At 42.2% G+C, this 19,741-nt stretch overlaps 1 protein-coding gene across 5 annotated transcripts in view; it reads right to left on the reverse strand.

Moving 5' to 3' along the window:
- FAM13C (family with sequence similarity 13 member C) overlaps positions 1 to 19,741 on the reverse strand; it is a 239,252-nt gene that overhangs the window by 84,861 nt on the left and 134,650 nt on the right. For all 5 annotated transcript variants that reach the window (XM_050958586.1, XM_050958585.1, XM_050958584.1 and 2 more), the window contains exons 7-9: positions 14,683 to 14,721; positions 9,353 to 9,409; positions 2,896 to 3,094 (exon numbers count right to left, since the gene is read on the reverse strand). In XM_050958586.1, coding sequence (XP_050814543.1) covers positions 2,896 to 3,094; positions 9,353 to 9,409; positions 14,683 to 14,721 — 295 coding nt within the window. The remainder of the gene's footprint in view (positions 1 to 2,895; positions 3,095 to 9,352; positions 9,410 to 14,682; positions 14,722 to 19,741) is intronic.

Raw genomic sequence — 19,741 nt, forward strand, 5'->3', positions numbered from 1 at the left:
AGTAGTGTGCAACACTAAACAGCTCCCACTGGCAAGAACAGGAACTGAGTTTTGAGGTCTTCTGAAAATGTGATCATGTATCAAGCTTCACTGCCAGGTATTTTAGTTTGCTTTCCCCCCTATTCCCGTCCTTGTAAGCTTCTTACATTGGCATATTGACATTTATAGATTTATTTTTGGCCCTGTGCTATTTTTATTTCACTCTTGAGTCTGACATCCTGTTACTTTTCTAGGATTTACCTCTGCCATTGCAACCTGTCCCAGCACCAGTTCACCTATAATTTCTGCCCTATTCTTTTATAATACAGAGATACTGCTCCCTCTCCACAGCCTTTCCACTATCATGGCCATGCATCTGGGTTTCCACTGGTGGAAACTTACAGACTCCAGCCCTATACACACAGATTTCTGTGTGTCAAATAAGTGCACCAATTCTGTCCCTAACGCTCAATAGCTCAATACTTGTTCTGCTTTTAAAGAGCTACATTCTGTCAGGAGCAGCTCAAGATGTTGTAATTGCTAAGAGCTTAGTAGCTACTAACATAGATGTGAATAATAATTAAATCTCTGGTATGTCAAAGCAAAATCTGTAATTAGATATTGTCATGATTTCAATAAACTCATTGTAGGAGTGAAATTGGGGCGATGATGTCATTAAAGAACATTCCGTGTCAATAAAAATAAGGAATCACTTGAACTAGAATGGCTTAATCACTATTTGGAGGGCATTCTCGTTTTCATTTTCAATTGAACATAATTAGGCAGCAGAGCCAGTGAGATGCATATTGGCTGCCTTATGTGTACAGTTGTGAGCTTGTTGAGAGGCTTGGTGGCGGCAATATGTTTAGAAGGAGCCCAGGTGTGCACAGTAGCATGCTGTTTCAAATCATCAGTCTTTCCCTTTTTCAAGATAATGACAACTTGCCATGTAATCGGCAGCTCCTAGAAAAACAACAACACTTTGTTTTCCATTTCAAGTAAAGCAGAGAGTCAGAATGGAAAGAAGCAGATTAGATAAAATCAGTTACTAAAACGGACAAAGCACTTTAGAATTTGAAGGTTATAGTATATTGGAGCTCTTGACTTGAAAAACTGCCTCTGAACATTTCTATAAGCAGAGCCCTTACTTTTCATAAGCAATTTAAACAACAGGCTGGGTGCCAGATGTACAATTGTTTCAAGAAAACAACAAAACAAATCTAGAGGGGCATGCAGCCACACTGGGCCTGCAGATGGGGCTTACCTGAATGCATATTCTCTTACATGAGTATGAACTAAGAGTTTGTAAAATGTGTGCCTTGGGAAACATTTTCCCCAAAAAGCCTCAGTCCAGCAAGCTGCTTCATGTGTGCAGACTCCACTGAAATCAATGAGTCAAAGAGGTCTACCCCTGGAGAGCTCACTGCTGGATCAGGGCCCAAAATATAGCCCAATCAGTGATGAGGGTATTTTAATTTCCTGTGATGAAGTAACCAGGGTCGGCTCCAGGCACAAGCAAAGAAAGCAGGTGCTTGGGGCAGCCAGTGGAAAGGGGCGGCAAGTCCGGGTCTTCGGCAGCAAGTCCCTCAGTCAACCTGCTGCCGAATTGCCACCGAAGAATGAAGTGGCGCAGTAGAGCTGCCACTGAAGTGCCGCCGATTGCAGCTTTAACTTTTTCTTCCCCCTCCCACCCCCCGCTTCACCGCTTGGGGCAGCAAAAAAGCTGGAACTGGCCCTGGAAGTAACATTTATTTTATGTGGGGACCAATCACATTCATAGTACTAATTCTATGAGATACTGTGTCAGCGCTCAGTTCAGAGGTGGGGGCAGAATGGTACCACTTTTCTCACTGATTGGAAACAGGGCCTGGGGAAGAGTGGGTGGGAGTGGAACTCATCATGATTTTTTTGTTTCCCAATCCAAACCCCATATCACAGGGAAACTTCATGGCTTATTGGAGTTTTTTCCCCTCCAGATGCTGCACTTTTCAATTGCGTCAATATTTTAGGGTGAGCTAATTACATGATCACAAAATACTACATAAAACTAAACCAAAATTCTCAGTTAAGTTCTTTGAGCCAAACTTACTGGTGAGATAAAAATGGGGCAAATGAGTTGACAGTGGATGATCTGCCCTACTTTAGCTTTTAGTAAGTTTGAGATACAGGTGTGACATATATGAGAACTGAAAGGGGGCAGAGATTCAGGGTAGCAAGAAAAATAATTAACAAGAGGGTAAGAGACCAATCATCACTCCACCTTACTTTATGCGCTCCTGATCAGTTGCTTTTCCTGATATACTTCCCCCTGTGCTGCTAGTGAGAGTCTGTCTTCCCTCTCTGGGAGAGTCACTCCCAGCTGCAGGGTAGACATACCCTAAGTATATTATTTTCACTATTTTTTCATACCCACTGAAGAGGATAAAGGGATGAGATGTAACATCCTCCAGCCACTCTACCAAATATCTCCTAATAACTAAGAATTCATAAAACATTTCAGTATTTAGTGGTTTGATGTAGACACCAGTTTAAATCTCTAGCACAAGCCACACAAGAGAAAGATCTTGCCATTATTCCAGCATGTCCAGGAAATACAAGAAGATAACTCAGAAGGAGAAATAATTTGCACATCCTCAGTACTATGATACCCTTACTCTCAGCAGTGAGCAGTTGTGGATTCAGAATCAATCACTATGTCAGGGAATTCTCACTGATTCTGCATAATCCCCTTACTGAAAGGATTACTTCAACTGAAGTGTCACTTGTACCAGATACCTCCACAATGATTTGGGCCATGTGAGTCAGAGCAGGGATTAATAATGCTATAATTTGTATCACTTTGCATTTAAAACATATTCCTGCTATGACATGGCACCATAAATATCTAGCAGAAACAGATAAGTTTTATTTTATTACCTGACTTTCTTCATGGTTTTTCCCATTTTCTAGTTTTGCAATGGATTTGGGCTTTCTTAATTTTAAGTTGCCCATTCCAGCTCGCAGTGTGCAGTCATGAGCTGTCTGTTCCACGTGTTGCTCGATATCTCGTAATTCTGGCTGGCTGTCCTCTAAGACTGTAGTGTTGTTGGGATAGTTTTCTTTGTTGTTTTCATCTCTAGAAATAAATAAAACCAAAAGGCGTAAGCAGGATTTTAGTCATCTCTCAGAACAATACTGAGGAGGACTGGTGCCAAGATCTCAGTTTTATTTGATATGTTAGCATTGCCAGGGTAAGGACATACCAGCTAAACACTGTGTATGTTAATAAAACAAGTTTCCGTTATAGTCTGCAGTTTATTATCAGACCATATGCTAAATGCATGAGTACACATTTGATACAGAGTAATTTAAGCAACTGTAATTTAGGGACCTGTAAACTGTGAGGCCTGAGCTACACTACAAAGGTAGGTTGACATAAATGGCCTTTCATTGACCTAGTTGTGCATACGTCTATATTCAAATTTGTTTCTTGCTAATGTAAGCATCCTGTTAAGGCGACACAGTAACACCAGCTCCCCACATAGCTTTGAGCCATGGTCAATCTACTGTGGTCGACACAGTGTGAGTGGAGACACCACGTGACCTATGTCAACCCTAACAGTCATCCAGAAGCTGTCTCACAATGCCTGACACTGACTGCTATAGCCCCGTGGTCCTGGAGAGCAGAAGCCATCCCCCCCTCCCTTTATAAACCCTGCATATTCTTGAAAATGCCTTTTCCTGATTGCCTAACTTGACGCACACACCTAGCAGCTCTCCTTGTGTGCAACTGCCAACCGACCATGCTGATGCCACGCTTTAGATGCACATCTGGGCCTGTGGGGAGAAGAGGCTGTGCAAGCACAGCTATGGAGTAGTTGTAGAAACATGGACATCTATGGGCAGTGAATGGGCAGATCAGGGATCAGCAGCAATGCTGCATAAAAGTAAAGGAACTGCAGCAGGCATGCCAGAAGGCCAGTGAGCTCAACAGTTGATTCGGTGCCAAGCCACAGGTCTGCTGCTTTTACAACTAGCTGCACCCCACAGAGCGACATGGATCTCTCCAATGAGCCCAAGACACAGACCCCTTGCTGTGAACAGCTTGGAAGAGGAAGATGAGGGATATGCAACTGCGGGGTCCAGCTATGCTGTGAGCCAGAATCTGCCCGAGACTCCACGCAGTCCAGTAACTCCCTGCGGGTGAGCCCCATTCAGGGGCAGGAATCTCAGATAAATGTAATGTTGAAATGTCAAGATGGTGCCTGACCCCAGCATCCCAGGACACAGGTATTGACTTATACTCATAGATTCTAGGGTCAGAAGGGACCAATGTGATCATCCAGTCTGACCCCCTGCACAAAGCAGGCCACAGAACCCTACTCATCCACTTCTATAACAAACCCCTAACTTATGTCCGAGTTATTGAAGTCTTCAAATTGTGGTTTGAAGACCTCAAGCTGCAGAGAATCCACCAGCAAGTGACCCATGCCCCACGCTGCAGAGGAAGGCAAAAAACCTCCAGGGCCTCTGCCAATCTGCCCCGGAGGAAAATTCCTTCCCAACCCCAAATATGGCGATCAGCTAAACCCTGAGCATGTGGGCAAGACTATACTAGAAGAGGTAGCAGTATAACTAAGAGAGGTGGAACTGTTATCTTCTTTTCATTCCCTGCAGAGTTAGCTGGGCTGCTCATGAGCAGTACTTGGTTTATAGACACAGGTATGTGCCTTGAATTCTCCTGAGAGATCCTGGTGCAAGCTTCTTGGAGGTAACTCTGCAATCTTCTTCTGAAGGTTTCTAGTACTGGCAGCCTTATTGCTCCATGATAGGACACATTCCCACACCGGTCTCTGATGACTTTGGCAGGCACCACTGCAGTAAACAAGGTAGCAGAGTATGGGTCCATGGTGGCTTAGGGACACAAGTAACTACTGTGCTCTCTTCATTACCCTTGTGTGTGAGATATCAGCTAAAATCAGCATCGCCTGGGAAAAACAGCGCTGGTGCTCAGTGCTATTAATTTGCACTCATACACATGGAAATAGGGGCCAAAATGTTACTGTTTCATGCCACCAAACAATCCCCTCCTCATACGCCCCCCTTCCCTACACCTGTCCTTGGCCATACTCAGTGTGGCTGGATAGCTGTGTTGTGCACAAGTGCTCCAAGGCAGAAGTAGCTATAAGCATGTCTTGTTTAAAATGTTAGGGGGCAAAAGGGAAGGGAGTTCTGAAACTTAACTTGCACTTTCTGCTGTCACTATGCATACAATGACACCTCTGTATGTTTTATCCATAGATGTTACCAGTGCATCTCTCCATACCCACAGATTGCCTGACCATGATAAGGAGGAGAAAGAAGAGGACACAGGAGGATATGTTCATCAAGATTCTGCAAACCAGTGCTGCACCAGACCATGAACAGAGTACTTGGAGGGTGAACATTGCAGATGGCCTGGAGAAAGAAAGAGCAGATAGACAAAAGGTCCAGGAGTCCCAGCAGAAAAAGGACAGGGAGCACATCAAGGGACAGTAGAAAAAACACAGCTTCACATACACTGACTTGTGAGAGTCACAGTTGCTGTATGGGTATCAAAAATGTACATGAATGTTCTGTCCCCTTAAGTTCTGTTCCATTAATTTATTTTAGAAGTTTTTATTGAATGTCTTTTTTAATTGCACTTTTTTGCACTGGTTTTGTTATGTAATAAAAATCTATTTTTGGTAAAGAATTGATCTTTATTACTTCATAACATAGGCTGGAGAATGCATAGCACTGCTGAAAGCTCCCACTATCTGTTATTGTAAGGTCAACAAAACTCATAGGATCAGTGACAAACGCAGTGTAATAATTATAAATTCACAGCAAGCACCATATAATTAATAGGCACATTACCAGACAGTGTTATATTAATAAATGTACACCAAGTACCACACAGTTCCTAAAAGCCCAAAACTTCAGGACAGGTAAAGCACAGTCCACACAATGCATTGCTGTGGCTGACCGTTAACATGCTCTGTCAAGGCCACTCTCGACTGTAGAGCTCCGCATTGAGCTCTTCTAATAGCCCTTGTGGCTGGCTGTGCAAACTCAGGAGAAAGATGCTCCATCTCCACCGTGGAGGCAATTTTTCCTCTGTTGTTTCATGGATATTATACAGGACACAACAGGTAGCACTGTTTTTTTTCTCTTGCAGAGATCCAATCTTGTGAGTAAACATCACCAGCATCCCTTCAACCACCCATAGACATTCAACTGCCATTCTGCACCTGCTGAGCTGGTAACTGAATTTTTCCTTGGTGTTGTTGAGATGGCCAGTGTATGACTTCATGAGCCAGGGAAGCAAGGGATAGACTGGGTCCTCCAGGATCACTACTGGCATTTTATCACCACCAATGGTAATCTGCTGCTCATGAAAATATGTCCCTACTTGCAGCTTTCTGAACAGTCCAGTGTTCTCAAAGATGTGAGTGTCATGAACCTTCGCTGACCAGTCCACACTGATGTCAGCGAAGCATCCCTGGTGATCCACTAGGGTTGCATAATAATAGAAAAGCAGCCCTTTCTGTTGAAGCACTCTGGTGCAAGGTCGTCTGTTGCCAAAATAACGATACACATAATACCTATTGCTCCGCCACAGTTCAGGAACCCCACTATGTCGTGTACATTACTGAGAGTCACAGTCTTGTGTAGTAGGACACAATTAATGGCCCCACATACTCGCATGACAACTCCAAAATGGTTTCCTGCTGACTGGCTGCAATCGGGAGTTGCAAGTTTCCACGGTGTGATCGCCACTTGCTTGCCAACTGCCAGTGCATCTCTTATTCTGGTGTCCCTGCATTAGAGCTGGGAAGAGCTTGGCATCCAGATCCAGGAATGTGGCCTTTCACATCCAAATGTTCTGCAGCTATTGCTTATCATCCCGAACCTGCATTACAATGCATTCTCACCAGTCAGAGCAGGGATCGGCAACCTTTGGCACCCGGCCTGCCCTGGTATGCACACTGGTGGGCCAGGCCAGTTTGTTTACCTGCTGCGTCTGCAGGTTTGTCCGATTGCGGCTCCGACTGGCTGCAGTTCGCCATCCCAGGTCAGTGGGGGCTGTAGGAAGCGGCGCAGGCTGAGGGAAGTGCCGGCTGATGCTTCCCGCTGCCCTCATTGACCTGGAGCAGTGAACCATGGCCAGTGGGAGCAGCAGTCGGCTGAACCTGCGGATGCAGCAGGTAAACAAATTGGCCCAGCCCACCAGGGTGCTTACTCTGGCGGGCCGTGTGCCGAAGGTTGTCAATACTTGAGTTAGAGATTATTTCTCAGGCCCAGAAGCAGCACTCTACTGTCTGCAGCTTCCCCGTAAATGCCACCAACAACCTTGAATTGGTTCTTGCAACGTCCCACAGCAATCTGTCCTCCACAAAATTGTCATGTCCCCCCACTGCTGAGGTCCTTCCTGTGGTTCTGCAAATACCAGAGATCGTTTGTCCTGTGTTTGCAGTTCTCATGACAATAGCGCAATAGTGAAGAGTGGTTTAATTTAGACCCTGAGACACTCTTAGGAGCTCAGGCTCCATGCTTCTGTCAGAGATGGCAGACAGACAGAAGTGCTGCGAGGTTTTGTGATTTTTTAAAAAAGGCATGAAAATTATGGGGTGGGGATGCCATTAGAGCAAGGAGAAAGCTGCTTGATGTGAACTTGACTCCTTGCTCCCAATCACCCCTATTCAACTCACTTCTGCCCTATTATGCAGTGCCAAAGTTTCCCAGGAGACAGTGCTCCAGATAGCAGGGAGTTGCACACTAAGATATCTATCCAATGTGCACCACACATCAACCCAAGCATCCTGATGAGTACATGTAGTGCCAACACAAGGAGTCAAGTGCACATGCATGAGTGATGTAGTAATTGTGGCAGCTTTATGCCAATGTAACTTGCACTGACCAATGTTTGCAGCATAGATATGGCCTTAAAGTTGCTACTTTTTGCCTTCCCATACTAAAAGTCAATAGCATCTTTTCCCATATCATCACCCAATGCCACAGGCTTCAGAAGTCACTGGTTTAGCTGGGCTGTAGCCCTACTAATATTGTTGTCTTTCCCCTCACACAAACTGTTGCTTCCTACATCTGTGATCTCATTCTGCAAACTCCCTTCCCTGTCCTTTCATATCTCCTTGCTCTTTCCACTCAGTTTTTCACTTTTCCTATGGGCTCCTATATCCCCTTCATGTCTGCTGGAATAAGGGAGAGAGAAGGGCATATGAAGTAGGATTTGGACAGCCAGAGTAGGACAGGTTTCGAGTTGAGAGGAGGAAAATCATCCTTGCCTTCTTTTTCCTATCTCATATCCAAACATGTTCCTGCTTCATCTTTCCTAGCCTAGATTCCAGCCATACCACTGCCCTTCCCTCCACTCCCTCCCAGGCAGTCATTGTCACTCCCTAGATGGCTTAATTAGACCCTGGGACACTCTTGAGAGCTCAGGTAAAAGTTGTGGCTAGGACAGAAGTCTCATCTTTGTCTGGCAAGCAGAATACAACCTTTCCTCCCAGATGCAGACCTTGCTGCAGTTATCCATGCCTTTGCCACTTTGAAGTTAGATTCCTGTAATACACTTTGTATAGAACTACACATCAAAACTATTTAGAAATTTAAGCTAGTGAGATAGTGGGGCTGCCCACTTATTAAGCAGTGCATCATGAGAGAATAGGTTACCGGCCATGCTCTGTACTCTACACTGGCTGCCAGTTTTCACATGGAAGTCAGGATGTTGGTTTTAACCAATAAAGCCCTAGGATTTGTGACCTGACTACCTGAGAGATCACCTCGTTCCCTGTCTGAACTCCCACAGCTGAGATTATCAGAGAAGCTTGAGTTGGACTGCCTCAGGAGTTTAATAGAGAGCAGCCTGTTGACACAGAATTCTCTGTATTGGGACTCCACCTACAGAACTGGCTTTTCCCTCCTTGGCTCACCAGAGCCCAGATGTGTGAACCTCATAGGCACCAAAACTTTTCCCCCAGGGAAATGGGTTGTGGATAGAAAGTTTGGTCCAGGGTAGCCATTATTGTTACTGGGTGGGTTGCTTTCTCTTGCATGGGCAGTTCTAGAAATATATTGGAATACAGTTGGTTTTAAATTGTCTGAATTTTAAATTGTCTGGAATGCTAACATGTGTCATCCAAAAGCAGAAATACACAAACATACCTGGGTGATTTTCATCTCAATAATACTTAAACTAAACTATTCTGTAATTTAGAAGAATTTTAATTTTCAGTGATGATGCTCCTTGAGTTTTTGGGTACCATTAACAGATGATCCCTGATAGATAGAGATGAAAGAGAAAAGTCAGATCCCTTGCCAAGGGTTTTCAGATAAGATATAGAGTAAATACCTGTGGATGGAGTTTGCTGCTTGGTCTTCATGTACAGACTCTGTATCCTCGTCACACCTTGAAAATGGATATAAAACAATTGACTTTTTGCCAGTTGCATATTTTATCTTTTTAGTAACAATACTGGTCAGTTTGAAGTGACACATACAATTCTCTAAACATTCCTCTCTCTCAAGCTTTAGCCGAAGTCAATTCATGGCATAGTTTCTCTGTTTGCAAAGTTTGTTGTGATATTTTAAAATCTGATTTTCTGCAGAATTAGGTAGACCATTTGCTCACTCTCTTTTGTCTTACTGGAAATCCCATGACAAATAAAATGCAGCTTCTACTGTAAAAATTGTAGAAAATAAAAGGAGACATCCTTCTTTTTAATTGCTAATAGCCTACTTTGCTCAAAGTATTATAAACAGTAATTAACTTTACACAGAGCTCATTTTTTCCTCCAAGACCTATTTAAGAAATTCACAGTTGTACAGCAGTTGGCCTCTGTAATGCTACTGAAAAAAAATCCCAATATAAGTTAAATTACTGAGGTGAAAAATAACTCTATTGAGATTTGATCACAATGTTTTGGGTTAAGTGTTCCTAAAGCAAAAAGTAGCATAATTACAAGGAGAAAAATGCTGTTACATTTAATACCCAACTGTTGACCAGAGATTCAGAATGACATTAAGTATAGATTAACTTTGCAATACTCAGTGCAAGACAATCTGCAGATCCAAACTGCAATGCACAATGGAGGCTTCTTTTGCCATCTAGACCCAGATATAAAGAAGAGTCTACCTTCCACTCTATTAATTCTGGACAAATGTTTGCCCCTTCCCCACCCTCTTTTCTTCACCTTCTGCTCATACTCACACTGCACAAACACTGAACAGGCCTGGGTTACTTGATGCTAGCTGGCAGAAGAATCTATTCATTATGTGGGAAGCAACCTGTAATTCAGTTGATTCATTAATTATTGATGAAAGCTGCCTGGCTCTGGAAAGAACACGTTAAATGATAAACGTGTATCCCTGCATGGCAATTTGATGGTAAGATTTTAGTATGCTCCTCTCCCTGCCAGTCTTCTGCTGGTATCTTTATCAACTGGCAAGCTGCTGATGAAATTATTTAAAGGGATACTCTCTCAAGTCATTTACACTTCCTGAATTGACCTACCTTTGGGGGGGGGGGGCGGGAGAGAAGGGTTAATGAACGCATCCACTGAGGATGCCTTGAGTGCATTTCTTTTAAAAGAAAAAAAAATAATTTCTCTCCTTAAAACTGCTGAGCTCCTCAACGTTTAGGTAATACAACAGTGCTAATTTTTGCAAGTATGTTAATGTGACCTTTGTTTGGGCATGAGTATGACCCTCATGCTGGGATTCTGCCTATAGAACTATAGACAAGGAAGAGAAACAATGTATACTGAGTAATACATTGCAGTTGCAGAAACAGTTCCAATAGCAAGCCTCTCCACTGTTGCCAATGGAGTGTTGCCTCCTCTGTTCTCCTATGGTTTAATATTGGTAGGGGAGTGGCCCTGAGAGCCACTCTCCAGCTAACCAGTGTTAAAGGGAGAAAGCCACTTGCCAGGAGAAATCTCCATCTAAAATTGGGGAGGGAAAAATCAGTTGGAAAATTTGGGGATAGGAGTTGTGAACTTAGAGGGAGAAAATCAGGGAAACTTCCAGGGAGAGGAAAGAGAGATGGGAGAACACAAGAAGAGGAGATAGAGAGGAATATTCCTTGACAGAGGTGGAATGGCCTGCTAATCTGCCCAGTGAAGACACCAGAAGGGAGCAGAATGCCACCAAGGCTCCCCACAGGAGACTAAAATAAGTGAGAACCTGGACCTGTTTAGGAGAGGGGCAATTATTGGGTGAGAGGTTTGTGTGGCTTGGTTGAGGCCTATCTGAATCAATTAAGAATGCCAGTAGATAGCGTTTCCATTCTGTTTTGAACAGAAGCTCCACACTGACCCGGTGTCTCCATTACAAGCTAAGCTTGTGACAGGAACAGAGAGCCAGAGGAAAAGTTAGCTTTATACCACCTTTACACTTCTCCTGTTCTGGTGGCCAATTTGAGCTGCTCTTACTTGTACCTGGCTCTCTGTGGGATCACTCTGACAGCCAAGAATAGTCAGAGCATATAGGTGCCCCTGGCCATGGCTCTCTTCACCAGGAACATCACCTACATGAAGGGACTGTGAGGGATGTGGCATGCATACACCAACTGAATGCTGCCTGGGAATTCTCCCCTCTACTGAGCAAATCCCCAGGATTCTCCCCACTACTGAGCAAATCCCCTGCGTGTTGGTTCCACTGAGTTTGCTCAGGGGTGATCCTATGAACTACAGAGCACGGAACCTTACTTCACTATCAGGTAATTGCTTGAAATAATAAATAAAAACAAAATTATAAGACACCTGTGTGAACATTATACGATGGGGACTGTTAATCAAGGAGGACAGTATGGAAGTATAAAAAATAATTAATAGCTTAAAGAAAACAATTGGGTATTTCTATGTACTCAGCTCATAAGAACAAGGGGACAATGAAATTAAAAGGTATCACATTTAAAATTGATAAAAAAAATTTTAAAAACCCCACAATACAAAGTTAGCCTGTGAAATGCACTGCCACAAGATATTGCTTGAGGCTAAGACCCCAGCAGGATTTTAAAGAGGATTAGTGTATTGCACTACATGGATAATGAAAATACCCAGTTACACTATATAGGATATTTTTATAAAAGAGCAGAGAGTTGTCCCTTAGTGGTAGGTTATTCCATTAATGACCTTCATCTGAAGCATCTGGCCCCGGATGATCAGAGACAGCAGAACAACTAGATGGACGGATCTGATCCAATATGGCAATTCCGTTTTTCCAGAGAACATGGGATTCAGTGGATGTATTGTGATTTGTTCCTTCTTTGTCTGACTAGAGAGGAAACCTTTCCAAGCACCTGGAAAGCTGCATCTACTTTGAGGCTATGACATTTAAGGTATGCATATAAACAATGACTTCTCATTCACCAGATGCACATATAGCCCACTAGGAGCCTGGCAGCTCTGGACTTTTGACTTATCTGGAGAAAGGTCCCTGGAAAAAAGTGAAATTTGATGTTTTATATCAAGGTCTTGTGTATTGTATGATTCTGCAGCATCTGCTCCTTGTAACAGAATTGTGCTTCATAATATAAGGCCAAGATTGGATGCCTAAAGTTAGGTACTGAGATCCTCATTTACACTGCTAAATAGAAGTGACCTCATTTTCAGAAGTGCGCAGTATGAAAAATTTGTAACTGAAGTCAATGAGAGCAGTGTGTTCTCAGCACCTCTGAAAATCTGGCATCTTTTATTTCAGTGCCTTAGAAGGCATAAAAGTGTCTAACTTTAGCACCCACATTTGACAATTTTGGCCCAAGTAGGTTTTTTTAAAGTATGTTTCAAGCCCTGTGGGTTTATAAACTTGCTAAAAATAAAGAGAAAGACAAATTCAATGTGAAAACAGGGTTCTGTTTCTACTGTGCTCCTAGCAAACTTCTCCAGTGCCCCACACTATGTGGGATATCCCATTTCTCAGATGCCTTTGGACCAAGGACCTGCTATTCCAGTGGTGGCTGCTGTGCACATACCCTGCCTCCTCCTTTTCCCTATTGGCAAAGCTAGTGTAATGCCAAGAGACCCCAGTTATTGGCGGGCAGGATCAAACCTGAGGCATCTGGAGCTTAGTGCATGAGCCTCTATTGCATGAGCTAAAAGGCAACTGGCTATTAGCTAAGGCTGAAGAGCAAACTCACTGTCTTTCTCTCTCTCTCTAACTGGTCTCAGTGCCACTAGATGCGACAAAACACCACATCCAGGACTAGCACTACAAAGCAGGCCTCTCTGCAATGCTTCCTCCAGTCTTTACGGTGACAGGAAGCCTGGCAGAGAAAGATTTGCACCATTGGCTCTAGCGGCATGACTAGGAGAAAGGCAAAGATGTGCACAGGCAGGGGGAACCCTGAGGTTGAGGAAGAGAAAGGGTAGGGAAATTATTAAAAATGTGATGCCCTACTTCGTCCTTCATTTGGAAAGTCCCACATGTTGTCCATCATTTTAGACCCCACTGTGCCACAATACAGTATTTAAAGGTGGAGCTGTATTGTGGCAAAACTAATTAAAAATAATATTAAAAACCATTTTCTATTTTATGCCATTTAATTTCATGCTTATTACTGTAGCACTTCAAAAATTGGGATAAAATTAATACCTGAAGCAAAGTGAGAGCAGTATATAGGAGGTTAAAGGTGTTTGGAATCCCTAGAAAAATGTTATATCCGTTCTTCTCTAATCAGTTTGACAGCACATATGGATTGCTCAAACTGAGTTACAGCTTAGACTGCTTTCAAAATATATAATTTCCCCTGCAACATTTTAGCAAACAGTTCATAATCAACTTAAGCTTTTTATTCCTAGCATTTCAGCAATATGAAAGGTACCTTACATGCAAACAAATCTATAAATCATCTCCCTCTGAGAAACTGCTGGCCACAATTCAGCTGAGCAGTCTTCTGAAATATAATCAAGTGTGTAAAATTTGGGGATAAAATATCTATGAAATACAAACAGGATCTGTACTAATGTCAATGAATAATACAGAATAATCACATCTGAAATTAAAGCATGTTCCTTTAAGGAAAAAAATTTAAATTGCTAATAGCATCTCAGTGCTTGTAACTTTATAATGTTTTCTACTACTCTGCTGTCTGTCCACCTTCCTAAGATAAAAAGGCAAAACATATTTCTTTAAAACCAAAGGGAGAGGGGAGGAAGTGTATGTAAAAAGTTCACTGCATTAATTGCAAAGGGAAACTGCATTCAGATACTGAACCTGCCTAATAACTGCAGTGTTTTGCTCAAAACATTCTTAAAGAATATTTTCTGCCAATGCTGACAGTAAGCATAGCCCATGTGCTCTTAGAAAACTGACACTTTTGCTTGTCCTGATCAGTAACAAGAATTAGCAATATTTTCTCATGAGATGTACAGTATACATACAATCATATATGCAAACAAATGTAAAAAATATATATATATATGGAAGAAAACAGCAACATAAAGATATTCTTTCATAATGCAAGCCCATTGCTAATGGATAGTTAACCATTTGTAAATAAATATTGTTGTTTTATATCATATTCAGCATATTTTCTGTAAAATATTAAAATCCCAGAAGACTGCGCATCATAAGATGTTACAGAAAGCTTTTTCACTTTTGAAATAGTATTTAAAATTATTCTCTGTCCTGCTTAACATATCATTCTTATTTAATGGTATAGGTAAATATTTATTCACTTACTCTGCTAAAGCTGTATTGTTGAAGGAATGATCCTGAATGCTGAAACAGAAACAAGAAAACATCAGTTAGTCAATAAAGCAGGCAGCCTCCCCAATTGTTTTTCAGTTGCAGGAACACATACAGAAACATGGCATTGCAAGGCAAGTCTCTGTATTAGCTCTACACGCACATACTGTACGCTGGGCTGCTCTGCACATGCTCATAATCAAAGAACCATAGGGATTAGCCCTGCAATACTCACAAACCACAAAGCCCATCCAGCAGTGCTTTCAATATATGAATTCAGGTTGCCGGGAGATTCTCAAAAAGGGATCAGGCACTCTGCAGTTACAACTATGCTGTTAAATAGAAACTCTGATTTCTAGCACATTATACAAGTGTTTGGTATTCTCATTATTTAAACATTTATTAGCAGTCTGCTCATTATACACTATGTCATGTTTATTACTTCAAATAGAGATGACCAATTAAGGTTCTCATGAGACTTTTCTTCAGTTGTCTCTAACAAATTCTGCTGATAGCCATAGTCCAAGGGAAGCTGTGAAAAAAATTAAACTGAATTGGAAGGAAGGGGTGCTAAACTAACAAAGGATTTTTAAATGAGCAGCATGGAAACTGCTTCTGCGAAAGAGGAATGGATAGAAAAATCCAAACTAACCCTGAAGCAAAGTGTCTGCAAACCTGGTTTTATACATCTATAAAGGTCAAATCAGGATTCAGTTAAATGTGCTGATTCTGAGATAACCTGGAGCTTCCTGTCTACTTGCATCTTAAAAATCTGATAAATATTCTGCTAGATCATCCTACAGTAGAAAAATGTTCTTGCTGCTACATATTTTTCCAAATAGTGGAGTATTACGAGCATTCTTGATGTGTGACAATGGCACTGCACAGACTACAGCAAGAAACCAAGCAGAGATTCGGAGGCGGGGCTTCCTACTCCCTGAAGCAGCCCGTGCTAGCATGATGCGTGAGCACAGTTCACAATCATTGTTAGCATAATGAGGATCCAAAGCCATACCAGGACAAGCCAGATAGAATTCCCCTTCCCTTAAAGAATATCGACATTGTCTCTTATTCATGTCTCTTCTGAGCTCATTTGTTTTATAGACTCAAACTTTAAGGCGAGGAACCATTGTGATCATATAGTCTGGCCTCCTGCACATCACAGGCAACAGAACCTCACCCATCCACTCCTGTAAAGGACCCCTAACTTCTGGCTGAGTTACTGAAGTCCTCAAATTGTGATTTAAAGACTTTGAGTTACAGAGAATCCACCATTTATTCTAGTTTATACCAGCAAGTAGCCTGTGCCCCATGCTGCAGAGGGGGGAAATTCCTTCCTGACCCTATATACAATGATTAGTTAGACCCTGAGTGTGTGGATGAGACCCAGTGGCCAGACACCTGGGAAGGAATCCTCTTTAGTAACTCAGAGTCCTCCCTATATTGCGCCCCATCTCTGGCCGTTGGAGATATTGGCTACTAGCAGTCGCAGATAGGCCACATGCCGTTGCAGGCAGTCTCATTATAGCAGCCCCTACATACACTTATCAAATTCAGTCTTGAAAACATGTAGGTTTTTTGAACCCACTGCTCCTCTTGGGAGGCTGTTGCAGAACTTTCTTCCTTTGATGGTTAGAAACCTTAGTCTAATTTCCAGCCCAAACTTGCTCATGGCCAGTTTATATCCATTTGTTCTAATGCCAATATTGACTCTTAACTTAAATAACTTCTCTCCCTCCTGGTGTTAATCCCTCTGATGTATTTATAGAGCGCAACTGTATCTCCCCTCAGCCTTCTTCTGATTAGGCTAAACAAGCCAAGCTCTTTGAGTCTCCTCTCAGAAGGTAGGTTTTCCATTCCTCTGATCATCCTACTAGCCCTTCACTGCACCTGTTCCACTTTCACAAGTCTCCCCTTTAACCAGTTCCTTATCCACCTTTCAATTCTCACATTAATCCCCATATAACTAATAAAGTCCCATATGGAACTGTATCAGATATCTTACTGACATCCAAATGGCTTAGATCTACTGCACAGATCCAGGAATGTGGCCTTGTGCTCTCAAAAGTTCTGAAGCTACTGATCGTCACCCCAAACCTGCTTTACAATACAATCCAACCAATCAGTGCTCATTTTTCAGTCCCAGAAGCTGCACTCCATCATCTGTAACTGCTCCATGAACTCCACCAACAACCTTGAACTGGTTCTCGCCATGTCCCACAGTGATCTGTCCTCCAAGAAACTGTCAAGTTCCCCAATGATTCTATTCTTCCTACAGCTCTGCAAATACTGGAGGATTGTGTATTCTTTTCTTACAACTCTTTTCACAATAGGGCAGATGCTTTTGTCATTGATGGCAGACAGCAAGAGAGGGAGTCACGTGGGTTCTTGGCATTTTTTAAAAAAGCATGAAAATGATGCATATAGATGAGATTTTTGGTTGGGTTCAATTGCATGCTGGGAAGTTGACCCATTGCTCCCAGTCACTCCTGCATGTCTCGTTTCTGCCCCACCATGCATTGCCAAAATTTTCCAAAACACAGTGTTCTGGCAGCTTGCACGCTGAGATAGCTACCATGGTGCCCCACACTGTGCATTGAAGCAAGCACTCCTGGTGAGTACACACAGTGACAATGGAAGGAACCAAGTATGCACATGCACAAGTGATATACTAACTGTGGCTTTATGTCAGCGTAACTTGCGTCAACCAAAGATTGTAGTGTAGACACAGCCTCAGATGTCTAGCTGCTAGTGTATTACAACTCTCATGACTTTATCACAAGTCTCATGGTATTTGGTGTTTTTCTTAAGGCCCCAGATACTGGAATCAAGGGATTGCTTAAGAGTTTCAGGTTTCTTGGCCTCATGGTTCCAGAGAAAAGTTTGAAAATGTGAAGCAACTGTGACCCCAGAAGGCAAATAAAAAAGAACATAAAATGCATTATTTTAAAAATCTAATTTAAAATAAATAATCCCATGATTCTTAAACCAATCTCACAGTGTTTGGGGGCCTGACTCTTGATTTTTGAATGCTTAGTGTTGACAATACTGCTGGTATTTGAACCCAGAATTTAATGTGGGAGCTGTTACTTAATGGACACTAAATTGCATCAACAACAACAAACTCTTGGTTGAGGCAGAACTAAAAATTAGATCTCATGTATTTCTCAGACATGTTGAAAATGTTTACGAATCTGGGGGGGACTGGCATAAAATGGTCTTGTACGTGTAACCTCTGCGTTCCTACACAAAATTTTCGATCAAATTCCCTGCTAATTCAGACTTTATGTAAATCCACTGTAATAAAATGGGACTACATTGCTGTTACTTAAGGCAGAATTTGACCTTAACATGGAGTTCTGAGTGATTTTCCCAAGGAGCATAGTATTCGCAGTGATTTGGATTGGACGACCCCTACCTTGAAAGGTCATCATCAAACTGTTTAAATTACTCAAACTAATTTTAATGTCAGACCTCTACTACGAAATCACTTTCCAGGCATATATTTTACACTTGTTTATGACTCATTTGCAGGCATAATTTAATTTCTTTTGGGCTGCAGGATGATTTTAGCCAGTGTTTCTGGACAGACTCTCCATGCAAAAGCTAGTGCTGTAAAAATCATTTGGCAATTCTTTTTTCTTATAAAACAGGTTATTAACGAAGAGCCACATTAATAAATACACAGAAGAGAAGGCCTACTATAAGGTGAGTGCACAACCGGTTAGAAAACAATACTCAGAGAATAATTATCAATGGTTCACAGTCACGCTGGAAGGGCATATCACGTGGGGTCCAGCAGGGATCTGTCCTGGATTCAATTTTATTCAATATCTTCAGAAATGCTTTGGATAGTGGCATAAAGAGTACACGTATAAAGTTTCCAGAGTATACCAGGCTGGGAGGACTGCAAGTTCTTTCAAAGACGGGATTACAATTCAAAATGATCTTGACAAACTGGAGAAATGGTCTGAAATAGGATGAAATTCAATATGGACAAATGGGCACTTGAGAAGGAATAATCAATTGCACAAATACAAAATGCAAATGGCTGCCTAGAAAGGAGTACTGCAGAAAAGGATCTAAGGATTATAGTGGATCACAAACTCAGTATAAGTCAACAATATAATACTGTTGCAAAAAAGGTTAACGTCATTCTGGGATGCAGTAGCAGGTCTGTTTGTAAGGAAGATATGAAAAGGCCTTAACTGGAGTACAGTGTCCAGTTCTGGGCGCCACACTTCAAGAAAGATGTGGACAAGTTGGAGAAATGATTAAAAAGGTCTAGAACATGTGACCTACAAGGATAGATTGAAAAAACTGGGTTTGCTTAGTCTGGAGAAAAGAAAAGATTAAGCAGGAGAGGGCACACATAATAACAGTCTTCAAGTATGAAAAGCTGTTATGGGAAGAAGGTTGATAAATTGTTCGTTAGATCCACTGAGGCCTGGACAAGAATCAATGGGCTTAAATTACAGCAAGGAAAATTTAGGTTGGACATTAGGAAAAACTTCCTAACTGTAAGGGTTGTAAAGCACTGGAACAATTTACATAGGGAGGTTGTGGAATATCTGTCATTGGAGTTTTTTAAGAACAGGTTAGACTATGCTTAATTTGTAATGAAAGAGGTGCCAGGGTTCAAGCAATTTTTTTACATTCATAACTAATGCAGCAAACCCAGAGATGCTGGGGCTACAAACTGCCAAGGCCAAAGGTGCCAGGGCTCAGTCCTGGCAAGCCCTGGCACAAATTAAGCACTGGGTTAGAGAAACAACTGTCAGGGATAGTCTAGATAATACTTAGTCCTGCCTCAGTGGAGGGGACTGGACTAGATGTCCTACTGAAGTCCCTGCCAGTCCTACATTTCTATGATTCTAGTGAAAACTGGATCGTTAATTGTGTTATGGCTAGGTTTAGGGTTGGGTTGATTGTGCTGCATTGTCCCCAGGAACCACCGGAGGTAGGGAATGTGATTCACATAGTTACAATTCCTTCCCTGCTCTCCCTTTGTTCCCAGATGGGAATAACTAACCTGCACCCATTACATTTCCCA

The sequence above is a fragment of the Gopherus flavomarginatus genome, chromosome 6 (genome assembly GCF_025201925.1).
Source record: "Gopherus flavomarginatus isolate rGopFla2 chromosome 6, rGopFla2.mat.asm, whole genome shotgun sequence".
NCBI lineage: Eukaryota > Metazoa > Chordata > Testudines > Testudinidae > Gopherus > Gopherus flavomarginatus.